The sequence below is a fragment of the Rhinoderma darwinii genome (assembly GCF_050947455.1).
Source record: "Rhinoderma darwinii isolate aRhiDar2 chromosome 2 unlocalized genomic scaffold, aRhiDar2.hap1 SUPER_2_unloc_1, whole genome shotgun sequence".
In the NCBI taxonomy this organism is placed as follows: domain Eukaryota; kingdom Metazoa; phylum Chordata; class Amphibia; order Anura; family Rhinodermatidae; genus Rhinoderma; species Rhinoderma darwinii.
The window spans coordinates 42,501-59,947 of record NW_027461674.1 but is presented as its reverse complement, the minus strand read 5'-3'; the positions used below and the strand labels follow the sequence as shown (position 1 = coordinate 59,947).

At 46.9% G+C, this 17,447-nt stretch overlaps 1 protein-coding gene across 1 annotated transcript in view; it reads right to left on the bottom strand.

The window, feature by feature from the left end:
- Positions 1-1,183: 1,183 nt before the first annotated feature.
- The window catches only part of LOC142674694 (pyridoxal kinase-like), a 25,516-nt gene continuing 9,252 nt past the window's right edge, over positions 1,184-17,447 (bottom strand). Inside the window, exons 5-11 of the mRNA XM_075847208.1 lie at positions 15,401-15,447; positions 12,948-13,033; positions 2,981-3,026; positions 2,774-2,885; positions 2,416-2,552; positions 1,883-1,949; positions 1,184-1,736 (exon numbers count right to left, since the gene is read on the bottom strand). Of these exons, the coding sequence (XP_075703323.1) occupies positions 1,624-1,736; positions 1,883-1,949; positions 2,416-2,552; positions 2,774-2,885; positions 2,981-3,026; positions 12,948-13,033; positions 15,401-15,447 (608 nt within the window). The 3' untranslated portion in view covers positions 1,184-1,623. The remainder of the gene's footprint in view (positions 1,737-1,882; positions 1,950-2,415; positions 2,553-2,773; positions 2,886-2,980; positions 3,027-12,947; positions 13,034-15,400; positions 15,448-17,447) is intronic.

Sequence of the window (17,447 nt, the reverse complement as noted above, 5' to 3'; positions counted from 1 at the left end):
AGATTTTGGAGGTAAATTCACCACGTGTGCATGTAATCCCAGGCAGAGGTCACGCACCGTAAGAGAAGAGTTTATATAATGTGCTGGAATACCAGGATCCGACACGTGCCGGACCACCAAATGTTGTGCAAAGACAAGTACAGAAGATCTACGTCATGAAGAACAACAAAACACAACAGCTATCACTAAAGCCGAAGGGACCGAGTCCGGCCTCCTTCATATTCCAGATTATGATTCCAGTTATGTGACAGATTAAGAGTACGTATCTATGTGTGTGTATATAGGTGTGTGTGTGTGTGTGTATATATAGGTGTGTGTTATTTCTGGGGGGGGGCATAATAATATCCAGCCAGCCATAACCGTGTGTGTCCGTTTATTGATACAAGTCGGCCACGTTGTACACACGATTACGTACATGATACAGACTTTTGTTTTCTCTAGATTTCGCTCCTAGAGGTCGTGAGAAGAACAGAGGAGCAGGGGCAGCTGAAAAAGTTATTTTAAAGGCACATCAAAACCAATCCAGAAGATGAAGAATCAGACATTGATGTCATGTACTTGGAGAACAGGCAGGGGGCAGTATACTGGAAAGGGGTGCACAGCTATGGACGGATGGTGATAAACTTTGGGCTATACGGTGGTGGCTGCGACACTGGATGGCGGTGGTGGAGAGGCGACCATGTCACTCGGGAGGAAGGGGCGCTCTTGTTGGCAGGAGGTTTACATGAAGCACAGCACTGGTCAAAGGGCGGTGCATCGATGGGGTGACACTGACAGGGGGGACAGGACACCGATCAATCACTAGGAGGCAGAAGTGACAGTCACTAGGCCACGGGGGAGAAGGTGAAGAACAGGCCCCGAGCACCGGAGCGATGGACAGCGCTGGAGAAGAGCGGCACAGAAAGGTCAGCGTGTAGAAGACGAGGACGGGAGTGATGGCACCTGTAGGTTACAAGCGATGAGGCAGACAGATGTGAAGTCTTAGCGGCTGCTTCTCCCATTCAGAGTTACAACCAGCACGGAGCTCAGAGCGGATCCACCATCTGCTACAAGACAGACACAAACCAGATGAACAGAGACCACAACACAGACGGACGCAGCGTGGAGGGCACCAGTCCAGCATCACTGCAGCCTCAGCTATAGCGCCTCACAGAGGTTCAGCCATAGAAGTGTCTGCGCTCAGTAGTCGTCATCATTTTATTATCTATGTGCAGTTAAAACCACAAACCAACATGTTCCTAGAGAAGAAAAACATCCCGCATCAGAAACACAGATTAGACCCTGATCATCCACAAACCCCCCCAGAACGCAGCTGCCCCAGGAGGTGACCGAGGATCACGAAGAAAGCAGGAGACCCTGCGGGAGGGCGCAGAATTGTCAGGATGGACTGTGGCTTCTTGCTGGTTGAGTGGATGGCACGCAGGAAAGATGGCCCCATGAACCTGGAGAGGGCCACGGAGAGCCTGGAGAGGGCCACGGAGAGCCTGGAGGTCACCTCTTCCTGCTTTAGGTTGAGCTCCTCTGGATCCAGGGGCTGCCCTCTCTATGCTGGTGTCCAGGGTCGCGCTGTGGGTTACGTCTGGAGTCTCTACATTGGTCCGGAGGTTTCTTGGTAACCATGCTTTATAACACAGTGCCCCGAATGATCAGCTCTGGGTTCTCTATGTCCTTTCTGCTCTGCACCATCCGGAGTTCCAGCTGAGCATACGACGGTCTCACCCCAGGTCCAGCCAGAGCTGAAAAGAGACAACAGTCAAAGACAGTCACGCTATAATAATTGAGTCCCCCCCCCCCGTCATTGCCCCGTCCGCCATATTCCCAGCGGAGGCGACAACCACTGCACACACAGACGTCTCTACCACCACCTCTGCTGGGAACTTACTGCGTGCACTGGTGATGGTTCTCTGCAGTACAAGCTGCATGGCGGAAGCCGTCTTCTCACACGCCAGCTGCAATCACAGAAATATGTCAGGTGGAGCGGAATTCAGTGTCTCACAATGTAATAAAGAGAATTTTGGGAAAAAAAAGGTCAGAAAATGCTTCACATTAAACGGCATATCCTCAGCTGCTGCAGAACCTTTTCTTTTTTGAAGGGGCAGACTGACCGGACTTCCTTCCTCTTCACAAAGAGCTTCTGCAGGAACTAGACTGTGCTTTCAGCTGCTGCAGAACCTCCATAAGCCGCTGCAGCGTCACGATCTTTAGCACCTCAGTTGTGTATCGTAAGGAATAACGTGCCCCCCACTATAAATTATTACATCACCTCAGAATTCTGCGACTGTCATATGGTCACGTGACTCTTTGGTGACCACTAATATTCTTATAATCTACAGGACAATACATGGATCGAGCTCTGATCGTCTCTGCGCAATGTGGTCACCCAGTCACGGACTTCATAACTATTGCAGAGCTTACCTTAAAGTTGTTGGGGTGAAGGTGAGTCCAAGCCAGGAGCATAGCCGCAAAGAGATCTCCAGTGCCCACAAATACTGCGTCAACTCGGGGTAACTCAAAGCAGATCCGCAGCGTCTGCATCCGCCCGTCCTCCCCCACTGCAGGAGCGATAGAACAAGCAGGGGGGTAAATAAGACAACAAAAAGCCCTGCCCTTATCTTCTAACAGGTCAGCGACCCACTTTATATTAGGCCGTGGGGTGTCACCGGTGGACTGGGGGGGCCCCTGATGGACTGGGGGGCCCCCTGATGGACAGCACTGGGTGACTGCTCAGTAATCCCACAGCTAGTGCTCTGTGGTGTCTCCCCGGGTCCTTTACCTCGTCTCTGGCTCCCCAGTGTAATGAGATAATCTGAGCCTCGTGATGCCGGAAGATCTGAACTGGTGATGACCACAGTGTTTGGTCCCAGAGAATGTAACATGTCCATCACCTGAGAGACGTGAAACGTGTGAATCAGTCATAACCGAGCGGAGGAAGGACATAGACACGAGGAGGAGCCTGGAGGGGGGGGGGGGTTCTGCTCACCTGTACGGCCTCCTGCTGAGTGTGGATCTTACGTCCCGTCAACAACCTGAGGAGCAGAGTGAGAGGACGACGTTAGCAGCAGGACACGCTCATTATTCCTCTCTCCATCATAAAGTAATTCTATGTCTGCTACAACCGGTGTCACTCCATCAGCAAGAACAGGGACCCACACAGGCCTGGAGACACCTAATCCCCCAGGAAAGGAGGGCAAAGCGACGACTTCTTACACCCCAGCATGAGATCAATCACTTGTGGCTACTGATTGTCCACGGAGAGGCCTCAGCGGGACATTCATGATTACACCTCTACCATCACCACATTATAGTCTTTTTCTTCTAAATCTGGATGTTTTTTTGTTACATGATTATGGACATTTTGCCTGAGCTCTGAACAGCAGAGATTTGCATAGATTTCGGAAACCTCAGTCAGAAAACAACCTATTAACCTCTATGGGAGATATTTGTGGGCATGCTCTGTGACGTGCAGGGAGGGGGGGGGGAGGAGTGATCCACAACATCAACTGACCCCTATGGGAGACTTTTGTGGGCATGCTCTGTGATGTGCAGGGAGGGATAAGGGGAACTGTCCCCATCTCTTTTTGACTTCTATTGGAGGGTGTAGTGAGCATGCTCTGTGACATACGCAGAGGTCACAGTGCAACAAAGGGGAGCAGGTGAGCGGTCTGTTATCCAGTGGTGTGATTCTGTGTCCTCGGTCTCCAGTTGTATAATAGAGGTGTTATCTATAATAATGAGAAGTGATCTCTACAGAACAGGAAGTGTCAGTGTATGACGAGGTCAGTGTGAAGACTGCAGGAGTTTTACTATAGAAAGGGATATGGAAAAATAAAAACAAAAATGTAAAAATCGAGGGACTTTATAAGGGGGTTACGCCAGCTTTCTGGCTTTAAAAAGCAGCTGATGGTGCATGCCGTATTTGCGCGATAATTTGTGAACGACTTTTTGCCGTTTTCCACCACTCATCACTTTAAAAAGTGGGCGGGGCCTAGAATGGTCCAAGCCATCCGTGGCCCGACAAATTTACTATAATTTATGCCGCACGGACAGCACAAAAAAAAGAGGTGCGCGTGCCTCCTAATATATTTGTCGCATCTTACGCCTGTGGGCTTCACACTAAGACCATAATAAAAAACGGATTTCAACAGTTATTTTCTGATGTATTTAAAACGCAACTTTTATTAGAGAACGTGCGGAACAATAATTGTCAGAAGCAGAAAACTGATACCACAACACGGCTCCGTCAGGTCAAACAGATATAGGCCACTGTGCAGGTGGTGTATATACTGTAGAGGACACTGCAGCCATACCACATATCACCACTAGATGGCGCAATTACAGACATTCAAAAGGAAAGGATCATCAAAATACGACCTAGTGGTTCATCTTTACATGTACGTGTCACACCCACATGAATGTCAGGACACAAGGTTTCCCAGCAGAACATTGTCCAGATCATCACCCTGCCCCCGCCGGCTCGTCGCCTTCCCATAATGCATCCTGGTTCCACCTCTTCCACAGGTAATGATCACGTGACTATTGTAGGGGCTTTCGGTGGTGGACAGGGGTCGGCGTGGGCGCTCTGACCGGTCTGCAGCTACATATACAGCGAGCTGCGATGCTCTGCGTGTTCTGACACCTTTCTATCAAAGTCAGCAGTAGATCTTCTGTGGGATCGGACCAGGCGAGCTAGCCTCCCCTCCCCCGCACATCAAGGAGCCTTGTGCTCCCATGACCCAGTCGCTGGTCACCAGTGGTTCCTCCTTGGAGCACTTTTGGTGGGTGCTAACCACTGCAACCTAGAACACCCCACAAGACCGGGAGCCCCCTACAAGACCGGGAGCCCCCTACAAGACCGGGAGCCCCCCACAAGACCGGGAGCCCCCCACAAGACCGGCCGTTCTGGAGATACTTTGACCCAGTCGTCTACACATCACAATTTGTCCCTTGTCACAGTCTTTCAGATCCTTACACTCGTCCAAGAACGGACATATCCCCCCCCCCCTATCATATCCCCTAATATTCTCCACCATAAGGCCCCATTGTAACCAGATCAGTGTGAAGGCCCTGTAACACCGGCCCATCTTGGTGGACGGTGGAGCGAATACTGATCAATGAGACAGATCGTTGATCGGCGCTCGCTTGCTCCTGTCACTCGGAGCTATGGATGGGGAGGAGCGGTCGTTACTCCGATCCCTCGTCCCCACACATTATTATCATGACGGCAGCGCGTCTCCCGGTTTACACACCAAGATGAGCTGCCGACAACCAGAATATTTCACTTTTTTTAAACGATACGACCGGCAGATGATCCAGAGTTTGCTCGTTCATCTGCTGATCGCTGATCTGTTTACACAGGACAATTATCAGTAACGAGCGTTCTATGAATAATTATCTGCCCGATAATCGCCCCGTGTAAAACCCCCTTTATTCACGTCACCTGCCAGTGGTTTTGTTATGATGGCAGAACAGTGTTTGTATTTATATATTTATTTACATTTTCCATGTCATTATCTACATTACTGAAATAGTGCAGTTTTCCCTCTGGCCACTGAGCTCACAATAGACTGACCCTTCCTGCTCTATATTGATCACATCTCACCAATCATCTTATTATAAGTGGGCGAAGTTACTATAAAAGGGAGCACCTATATTATACACATGGAGGCAGATAACACGGGGACACACCACTGACAATAGATGACAGGGACAGCTCACCTCCTCCCAGCACATGTTACAGAGCATGCTCACTACACTCTCTCAGAAGTCAATAGATGACAGGGACAGCTCACCTCCTCCCAGCACATGTTACAGAGCATGCTCACTACACTCTCTCAGAAGTCAATAGATGACAGGGACAGCTCACCTCCTCCCAGCACATGTTACAGAGCATGCTCACTACACTCTCTCAGAAGTCAATAGATGACAGGGACAGCTCACCTCCTCCCAGCACATGTTACAGAGCATGCTCACTACACTCTCTCAGAAGTCAATAGAGGACAGGGACAGCTCACCTCCTCCCAGCACATGTTACAGAGCATGCTCACTACACCCTCTCAGAAGTCAATAGAGGACAGGGACAGCTCACCTCCTCCCAGCACATGTTACAGAGCATGCTCACTACACTCTCTCAGAAGTCAATAGATGACAGGGACAGCTCACCTCCTCCCAGCACATGTTACAGAGCATGCTCACTACACTCTCTCAGAAGTCAATAGATGACAGGGACAGCTCACCTCCTCCCAGCACATGTTACAGAGCATGCTCACTACACTCTCTCAGAAGTCAATAGATGACAGGGACAGCTCACCTCCTCCCAGCACATGTTACAGAGCATGCTCACTACACTCTCTCAGAAGTCAATAGAGGACAGGGACAGCTCACCTCCTCCCAGCACATGTTACAGAGCATGCTCACTACACTCTCTCAGAAGTCAATAGATGACAGGGACAGCTCACCTCCTCCCAGCACATGTTACAGAGCATGCTCACTACACTCTCTACTCTCTCAGAAGTCAATAGGTTCTGCTGTTCACAACTCCCACAAAACAGCCGCCCCCACAATCACGTACGTAAAGAAAATAGAATGAAAACATATACAGCCAGAAAATAAAAGCGGTTTAGATTTTGAAAAAAAACAAACCAGTAAATAGTTCTAATTAGTTAAAAAAAATAATAATTATGAATGAACCCCTAACATTAGCAGCATTCCTATGTAAGTGAACTCTATTGTGTACTAATCCCAGAGGGCACAGGGGTGTATAACATACCCAAGACCGGCATATGGAGGAGAGCAGATGAAATGCAGGCCGGGTGACCACGCACAGCTCTCCATAGGCTCCAAAAGGGCTTACCATGGTTGTAACCTCAAATTACAGGAAGAGCAGCTCTGGAGCAAACTGCAGCTTGATAGCAGGCTCCTTTAAGAGGACATGGAAGGTTTATTATTAGGATGGAGGAGTGGAGTCATTCTTATATGACATGGGCCACGGCTACCAGGACAACATCAATAAATGTTCTGACCAAAGAAACTTAACTCCTTAACGCGGAAGGACAGATATATCCATCAGCAGTTGCTAGTTTGCGCAGGAGGACGGATATATCCGTCCTGTGATGGTGCGGGTACTGTCACTGTACCCACGCGATCAGCGGCAGGAGCACGGCTGTTATACACAGCCTGGCTCCAGCTGCAACTGCCGGAATCGAAGCGCGCGCCGATTCCGGCAGTTTAACCCATTAAATGCTGCGGTCAATAGTGACAGCGGCATTTAATGTGTTTGACAGAGGGGGGAGCTCCCTCTGTCACACGATCGGCGCCCCCGCAAACAAATCGCGGGTCACTGTCGGGTTTCCATGACAGCCGGGGGTCTAACAAAGACCCCCAGGTCTGTCTTCAGCATCTGCCTGTTAGGCCATGCCGGAGGCCTAATAGATTGCCTGTCAGTTTTACACTGTACTAAGTATACCAAAGCATTATATATGCGATCGGCACATCGCATAGTGAAGTCCCTGGTGGGACTAAAAAAAAAATGTAAAACAGTTAAATAAAGTTTGTGAAAAAAAAATAAAAATAATTACAAAGTCAAATAAAACTACTTTTTTGGCCCAAAAAGTGGTTTTATTTAGTAAAACGGTCAAAACAAATCACACATACACATATATGGTATCCCCGCGATCGTAACAATTTGACCAATAAAATGAACATATTAATTAAACTGCCGGATGAACGGCGTCCAAAGAAAACGCAAAAAACAACGTCAAAATTCTCTCTTTTCTCCCATTCCCCCCATAAAAAATAAAATAAAAGTTCATCTATAAGTCCTATGTACCCCAAAATAGTACTAATAAAAACTACACATTGTCCCGCAAAAATCAATCCCACGTACGGCCACATCGACGGAAAAATAAAAACGTTACGGCTCTTGGAACGCGGCGATGCAAAAACAAGTAATTTATTTCTAAAAGGCTTTTTATTGTGTAAACGTCGGAAAACATATAAAACCTTTACACATTTGGTATCCCCGTAACCGTGGCGACCCATAGAATAAAGGTAACATGTTATTTACGCTGCATAGTAAACAGCGTAAATTTATAACGTGAAAATCAATGCTGGAATAGCTGCTTATTTTCAATTCTCTCCTAAAATAAAGTTAATAAAAGTTAATCGATATATTGTTTGCATCTAAAAATGGTACAATTACAAAACACAACTCGTCCCGCAAAAAACAAGCCCTTATACGGCGATGTCGACGGAATAAAAAAAGAGTTACGACTCTTGGAATGCGACCGTGAAAAAACAAAAAAGAATCCTTGGTCATTAACCCCTTAATGACCGCCGATACGCCTTTTTACGGCGGTCATTAGTGGGCTTTATTCTAGAGCGCCGCTATTCTACGTCGCTGCTGTAGAATAAAGTAAACAGAGCAGGGAGCCGTGAAATCTCCCTGCTCTCAGCTGCCAGAAGCAGCCAAGGGCTGGGGGCGTCCCTGCTCTGCCGGGTGAGATCGATATTAGTATCGATCTCACCCGTTTAACCCTTCAGATGCGGTGCACAATAGCGAGCACCGCATCTGAGTGGTTTTGGAGAGAGGGAGGAGCTCCCTCTCTCCCCACCGACACCCGGCGATAAAATCGCCGAGTGTCTGTGTCTTCTATGGCAGCCGGGGGTCTAATAAAGACCCCCAGGTCTGCCTGCAGCGAATGCCTGCTAGATCATGCCGCAGGCATGACCTAGCAGATGCCTGTCCGTTTTAAACGGACAGGCAGTAATACACTGCAATACAAAAGTATTGCAGTGTATTATAATAGCGATCGGAGGATAGTGAAGTCCCCTAGTGGGACTAGTAAAAAAGTAAAAAAAGTTTAATAAAGTTAAAGGGGTTTTCCGGAACTAAAAAATTACATTTATTTAAATAAAACAATGAAAATGATATAACTTTACAATGTACTTACGTTTCATCAGATGGCTGTAGCGTCGTATATCCTCCTCCGTCACCGCCCCCTTAGTGAAGCAAAATCTGCACTTCCTGTGCAGACCCGTCCATTTAGTCTTCTGCCTTGCTTCCGGTTTCCGGCTTTCACACTGTACGGTTACGTCACAAATGACGTAACCGTACCACGTGCTTCTTTATCTCAGAGCATGCATGGTGAACACACTCCACCGCGCATGCTCTGTGAAATTATAACCCCTTATAAATTACCGACGGAATACGAAGTTGCGGGAATAACGGCCGTTTCGGCCGTCTTCCCGACAGGTGCAGGAGCTGTGACGCTGCTGTCTTGTTCAGCAGCTGTCACAGCTCCTACAGCGGGGACCGATCGCTGTGTCCCCGCTGTCTAACCACTTAAAAGCCGCGTTCAATAGAGATCGCGGCTTTTTAGGGGTTAAGTTACCATCGCCGGCCTGCTACACGATAGCGGCCGGCGATGGTTACTATGGCAACCGGACACCAAACAATGGCGTCCGGCTATGCCATCGACGGAAGCCTAATGGGTCCTGACAAAGTCAGGACCCACTATGCTTGCTGTCAGTGAATAGCTGACAGTTCTAATACACTGCACTACGCATGTAGTGCATTGTATTAGAATAGCGATCAGGGCCTCCTGCCCTCAAGTCCCCTAGTGGGACAAAGTAATAAAGTAAAAAAAAAAGGTGTGTAAAAATAAGAAAATAAAAGTTAAAAAAAATCCCCTTTTTTTCCCTTATCAGTCCTTTTTTATTAATAAAAATATATAAATAAATAAACTATACATAATTGGTATCGCCGCGTCCGTAACGGCCTGAACTACAAAATTATTTCGTTATTTATCCCGCACGGTGAACGCCGTAAAATAAAATAATAATAAACCGAACCACAATCACAATTCTTTGGTCACTTCACCTCCCAAAAAATGGAATAAAAAGAGATCAAAAAGTCGCATGTACCGAAAAATGGTCCTGATCGAAACTACAGTTCGTTACGCAAAAAATAAGTCCTCGCACGGCTTTATTGATGGAAAAATAAAAACGTTCTGGCTCTTAGAATAAGGAAACACAAAAAGTGAATGATTGTTTACAAAACGTATTTTATTGTGCAAACGCCATAAGACATAAGAACTATAAACATCTGGTATCGCCGTAAGGCCGTGTTTACACGAGCGTGTGCATTTTGTGCAAGCAAAAAGCGCGGCGTTTTGCGTGCGCAAAAGGCAATTAACAGCTCCGTGTGTCAGCCCTTTATGATGCGCGGCTGCCTGGTTTTCGCGCAGCCGCCATCATTATGACACTCCGTTTGGATGTTTGTAAACAGAAAAGAACGCGGTGCTTTTCTGTTTTCATTCATCCTTTACACTGCTGTTGCGCGAATCACGCGCGTCCCACGGAATTGCTTCCGTGCCACATGCGTGGTTTTCACGCACCCATTGACTTCAATGGGTGCGTGATGTGCGAACAGCGCACAAATATAGGACGTCGTGCGTTTCACGCAGCGGACATACGCTGCGTGAAAATCACGCCCACCTGGCTGCACGGCCCCATAGACTAACATAGGTCCCTGCGACGCGCGTTGCACGGATGTATAACACGCTCGTGTAAATGAGCCCTAAGCGTATCGCCCCGCAGAATAAAGTGAATATGTCATTTATAGCGCACGGTGACGCTGTAACAAAAATAGAATAGATTAAAAAAACAATAGTAGAATGACTGTTTTTTAGTCACCGCGCCACCTAAAAATAGAATAAAAACTGATCAAAAAGCCGCATGCACCCCAAGAAAACTACAATGAATTCCTCAAGGGGTCTAGTTTCCAAAATGGGGGCACCTTTTGGGGGTTTCCACTGTTTTGGTACCAGAAGACCTCTTCAAACCGTTTAACCCCTTAATGACCGGGCCATTTTGCACGTTAATGACCAAGGATTATTTTTTGTTTTTTCACGGTCGCATTCCAAGAGTCGTAACTTTTTTTTTATTCCGTCGACATCGCCGTATAAGGGCTTGTTTTTTCCGGGACGAGTTTTATTTTGTAATTCCACCATTTTTAGATGCTTACAATATATTGATTAACTTTTATTAACTTTATTTTAGGAGAGAATTGAAAATAAGCAGCTATTCCAGCATTGATTTTCACGTTATAAATTTACGCCGTTTACTATGCAGCGTAAATAACATGTTACCTTTATTCTATGGGTCGCCACGATTACGGGGATACCAAATGTGTCAAGGTTTTATGTTTTTCTACGTTTGCACAATAAAAACCCTTTTAGAAAAAAATGACTTGTTTTTGCATCGCCGCGTTCCAAGAGCCGTAACGTTTTTATTTTTCCGTCGATGTGGCCGTATGTGGGCTTGATTTTTGCGGGACAATGTGTAGTTTTCATTAGTACTAATTTGGGGTACATAGGACTTACATTAATTTTTATTTAATTTTTTATGGTGGGAATGGGAGAAAAGAGCGAATTTTGCCGTTGTTTTTTTGGACGCCGTTCATCCAGCGGTTTAATTAATGTGTTAATTTTATTGTTCAAGTGGTTACGATCGCGGGGATACCATATATGTGTATGTGTGATTTGTTTTGACACTTTTACTTTAAAAAAAACACTTTTTGGGCAAAAAAAGTAGTTTTATTTGATTTTCACTGTAATTTTTTTTTTGGTTTTTTCACCAACTTTATTTAACGGATTGACAATTTTTTTTTTAGTCCCACCAGGGGACTTCACTATGCGATGTGCCGATCGCATATATAATGCTTTGGTATACTTCATATACCAAAGCATTATTGCCTGTCAGTGTAAAACAGAGGGAGCTCCCTCCCTCTGTCAAACACATTAGATGTATTGACAGCGGCATTTAATGGGTTAAACTGCCGGAATCGGAGCGCGCTTCGATTCCGGCAGTTGCAGCAGGAGCCAAGCTGAGTATAACAGCCGTGCTCCTGCCGCTGATCGCGTGGGTACAGTGACAGTACCCGCACCATCACAGGACGGATATATCCCTCCTCCTGCAGCTGCAGAGGACTGATATATCCGCCCTTCGGCGTTAAGAGGTTAAAAACGCAGATATCCAGTGATTTCAGCTTGTGCTATCAGTAATAGAATGAGAGCACCAAAATGAAGACTGAGATTGCAGAAGTTAGTAGAGCTGGGTGTAGTAGGCGGAGCAAGTGCACTGCTGCATGCACATTGCATGCTGGGACTAGAGCAGTGCATGCAGGGAGGAGAAACACAGGAAGAGAAGAGGAATGAACTTACTGAGCAAAACAAACCTCTCAAGGTAAACAATAGGGAGTAATGTTACTAAAACCATTTATTATCAAGAAAAAGCTAGTCAGAGCGCACTGATATATTAATAGAGGAACATTGCATTGATTTAAAAAAAAAAAAAAAAAGGATTGGAAAACCCCTTTAATAAAAAAAAAAAAGTGAAAAAAAAAAATGAAAAACCCAGCTTTTCCCCTTACAAACTGCTTTACTATTAAAAAAAACTACAATAAAGCAAAAAAGTTACACATATTTGGTATCGCCGCGTCCGTAACGACCCCGACTATAAAGCTGTTACATTATTTAACCCGCACTGTGAACGCCGTAAAAAATAAAATAAAAAACAATGGAAAAATTGCTGTTTTCTGTTAATCCTGACTTAAAAAAAATGTGATAGAAAGTGATCAAAAAGTCGCATCTACTCTCAAATGGTACCAATAAAAACTGCAAGTCGTCCCGCAAAAAACAAGACCTTGTACAGCTATGCCGACGCAAAAATAAAAAAGTTACAGCTCTTCGAATGTGACAATGGAAAAATCTAAAAAATGGCTTGGACATTAGGGCCCAGAATGCCAGCAGGGGGAAGGGGTTAACATGCAAAATGGTCCGGTCATTAAGGGGTTAATACAGATCATATGGCCATATACAGGAGGCCCAGAGTGAGTATACAGCATATTCATAAATGTATCAAATTTGTATAGATATATGTTAACTTACTCTGCCTCAAATTGGTTTGGCGTGATGATATCAGCAACAGGGACAACCAGACCTTTATAGACCGGAAGAAGCTCCTCTGGGACATACTGAATGGAAAATAAAAAACATTGTGCCAGGGAAAAGGGTCAGTGTGAGGGTATAGACACAGGCAGTACAGGGGGGAGGAGTCAGTGTGAGGGTATAGACACAGGCAGTACAGGGGGGAGGAGTCAGTGTGAGGGTATAGCCACAGGCAGTACAGGGGGGAGGAGTCAGTGTGAGGGTATAGCCACAGGCAGTACAGGGGGAAGGAGTCAGTGTGAGGGTATAGCCACAGGCAGTACAGGGGGGAGGAGTCAGTGTGAGGGTATAGACACAGGCAGTACAGGGGGGAGGAGTCAGTGTGAGGGTATAGACACAGGCAGTACAGGGGGGAGGAGTCAGTGTGAGGGTATAGACACAGGCAGTACAGGGGGGAGGAGTCAGTGTGAGGGTATAGACACAGGCAGTACAGGGGGGAGGAGTCAGTGTGAGGGTATAGACACAGGCAGTACAGGGGGGAGGAGTCAGTGTGAGGGTATAGCCACAGGCAGTACAGGGGGAGGAGTCAGTGTGAGGGTATAGACACAGGCAGTACAGGGGGGAGGAGTCAGTGTGAGGGTATAGACACAGGCAGTACAGGGGGGAGGAGTCAGTGTGAGGGTATAGCCACAGGCAGTACAGGGGGGAGGAGTCAGTGTGAGGGTATAGACACAGGCAGTACAGGGGGGAGGAGTCAGTGTGAGGGTATAGACAGGCAGTACAGGGGGAGGAGTCAGTGTGAGGGTATAGACACAGGCAGTACAGGGGGGAGGAGTCAGTGTGAGGGTATAGACACAGGCAGTACAGGGGGGAGGAGTCAGTGTGAGGGTATAGCCACAGGCAGTACAGGGGGGAGGAGTCAGTGTGAGGGTATAGACACAGGCAGTACAGGGGGGAGGAGTCAGTGTGAGGGTATAGCCACAGGCAGTACAGGGGGGAGGAGTCAGTGTGAGGGTATAGACACAGGCAGTACAGGGGGGAGGAGTCAGTGTGAGGGTATAGACACAGGCAGTACAGGGGGGAGGAGTCAGTGTGAGGGTATAGACACAGGCAGTACAGGGGGGAGGAGTCAGTGTGAGGGTATAGCCACAGGCAGTACAGGGGGGAGGAGTCAGTGTGAGGGTATAGACACAGGCAGTACAGGGGGGAGGAGTCAGTGTGAGGGTATAGCCACAGGCAGTACAGGGGGGAGGAGTCAGTGTGAGGGTATAGACACAGGCAGTACAGGGGGGAGGAGTCAGTGTGAGGGTATAGCCACAGGCAGTACAGGGGGGAGGAGTCAGTGTGAGGGTATAGACACAGGCAGTACAGGGGGGAGGAGTCAGTGTGAGGGTATAGACACAGGCAGTACAGGGGGGAGGAGTCAGTGTGAGGGTATAGACACAGGCAGTACAGGGGGGGAGGAGTCAGTGTGAGGGTATAGACACAGGCAGTACAGGGGGGAGGAGTCAGTGTGAGGGTATAGACACAGGCAGTACAGGGGGGAGGAGTCAGTGTGAGGGTATAGACACAGGCAGTACAGGGGGGGAGGAGTCAGTGTGAGGGTATAGACACAGGCAGTACAGGGGGAGGAGTCAGTGTGAGGGTATAGACAAGGCAGTACAGGGGGGAGGAGTCAGTGTGAGGGTATAGACACAGGCAGTACAGGGGGGAGGAGTCAGTGTGAGGGTATAGACACAGGCATTACAGGGGGGAGGAGTCAGTGTGAGGGTATAGACACAGGCAGTACAGGGGGGAGGAGTCAGTGTGAGGGTATAGACACAGGCAGTACAGAGGGGACGAGTCAGTGTGAGGGTATAGACACAGGCAGTACAGGGGGGGAGGAGTCAGTGTGAGGGTATAGACACAGGCAGTACAGGGGGGGAGGAGTCAGTGTGAGGGTATAGACATAGGCAGTACAGGGGGGAGGAGTCAGTGTGAGGGTATAGACAGGCAGTACAGGGGGAGGAGTCAGTGTGAGGGTATAGACAGGCAGTACAGGGGGGAGGAGTCAGTGTGAGGGTATAGCCACAGGCAGTACAGGGGGGAGGAGTCAGTGTGAGGGTATAGCCACAGGCAGTAGAGGGGGGAGGAGTCAGTGTGAGGGTATAGACACAGGCAGTACAGGGGGGAGGAGTCAGTGTGAGGGTATAGCCACAGGCAGTAGAGGGGGGAGGAGTCAGTGTGAGGGTATAGCCACAGGCAGTAGAGGGGGGAGGAGTCAGTGTGAGGGTATAGCCACAGGCAGTACAGGGGGGAGGAGTCAGTGTGAGGGTATAGACACAGGCAGCAGAGAGGAGGGGTCAGTGGGAGGAGACATCCTGAACACAGCAAAAATTGGGCAAAGGGTTCAGAGAAGTAGGTATGGAGAAAAATCACATAGGGGTACACATTACTAATTATGGGGTTCATACCATCGATCCTTCCCCGTCCCATTTATCTCCCAGGACAGGATCGCAGACTGTGGGGGAAAACAGCGCATAAATATTAACTTCATCTTCCCTGGCAGCCTACAGTGCATTTAAAGGACAACTCCACCCGAAATCCATAAACCCACCATAGTTTGTCAGTTCATACCTGGTGTCACCTTGGCAGCCATTCTACATTGTGATCAGACGTCCATGAGATTCACACATTTCATACTACATTAACCGCTGATAACTAGCCTGTATATCATGTGTGAGAGGTTGTCACAGCCCCGCCCCGTTACTGACATCACTGATATATAATATAATTACACTGTGATCAGACATGAGATCCACACACCTTATATACAGTAACAGCTATTCATCTATTACTACTGACAACCAGCCTGTATATCATGTGTGAGAGGTTGTCACAGCCCCGCCCCCTGTTACTGACATCACTGATATATAATATAATTACACTGTGATCAGACATGAGATCCACACATCTTATATACAGTCACAGCTATTCATCTATTACTACTGACAACCAGCCTGTATATCATGTGTGAGAGGTTGTCACAGCCCCGCCCCCTGTTACTGACATCACTGATATATAATATAATTACATTGTGATCAGACATGAGATCCACACATCTTATATACAGTAACAGCTATTCATCTATTACTACTGACAACCAGCCTGTGTATCATGTGTGAGAGGTTGTCACAGCCCCGCCCCCTGTTACTGACATCACTGATATATAATATAATTACATGTGATCAGACATGAGATCCACACATCTTATATACAGTCACAGCTATTCATCTATTACTACTGACAACCAGCCTGTATATCATGTGTGAGAGGTTGTCACAGCCCCGCCCCCTGTTACTGACATCACTGATATATAATATAATTACAATGTGATCAGACATGAGATCCACACATCTTATATACAGTAACAGCTATTCATCTATTACTACTGACAACCAGCCTGTATATCATGTGTGAGAGGTTGTCACAGCCCCGCCCCCTGTTACTGACATCACTGATATATAATATAATTACACTGTGATCAGACATGAGATCCACACATCTTATATACAGTCACAGCTATTCATCTATTACTACTGACAACCAGCCTGTATATCATGTGTGAGAGGTTGTCACAGCCCCGCCCCCTGTTACTGACATCACTGATATATAATATAATTACACTGTGATCAGACATGAAACACACATCTTATATACAGTCACAGCTATTCATCTATTACTACTGACAACCAGCCTGTATATCATGTATGAGAGGTTGTCACAGCCCCGCCCCCTGTTACTAACATCACTGATATATAATATAATTACATTGTGATCAGACATGAGATCCACACATCTTATATACAGTAACAGCTATTCATCTATTACTACTGACAACCAGCCTGTATATCATGTGTGAGAGGTTGTCACAGCTCCGCCCCCTGTTACTGACATCACTGATATATAATATAATTACACTGTGATCAGACATGAGATCCACACATCTTATATACAGTGACAGCTATTCATCTATTACTACTGACAACCAGCCTGTATATCATGTGTGAGAGGTTGTCACAGCTCCGCCCCCTGTTACTGACATCACTGATATATAATATAATTACACTGTGATCAGACATGAGATCCACACATCTTATATACAGTCACAGCTATTCATCTATTACTACTGACAACCAGCCTGTATATCATGTGTGAGAGGTTGTCACAGCCCCGCCCCGTTACTGACATCACTGATATATAATATAATTACACTGTGATCAGACATGAGATCCACACATCTTATATACAGTAACAGCTATTCATCTATTACTACTGACAACCAGGCTGTATATCATGTGTGAGAGGTTGTCACAGCCCCGCCCCCTGTTACTGACATCACTGATATATATTATAATTACATTGTGATCAGACATGAGATCCACACATCTTATATACAGTAACAGCTATTCATCTATTACTACTGACAACCAGCCTGTATATCATGTGTGAGAGGTTGTC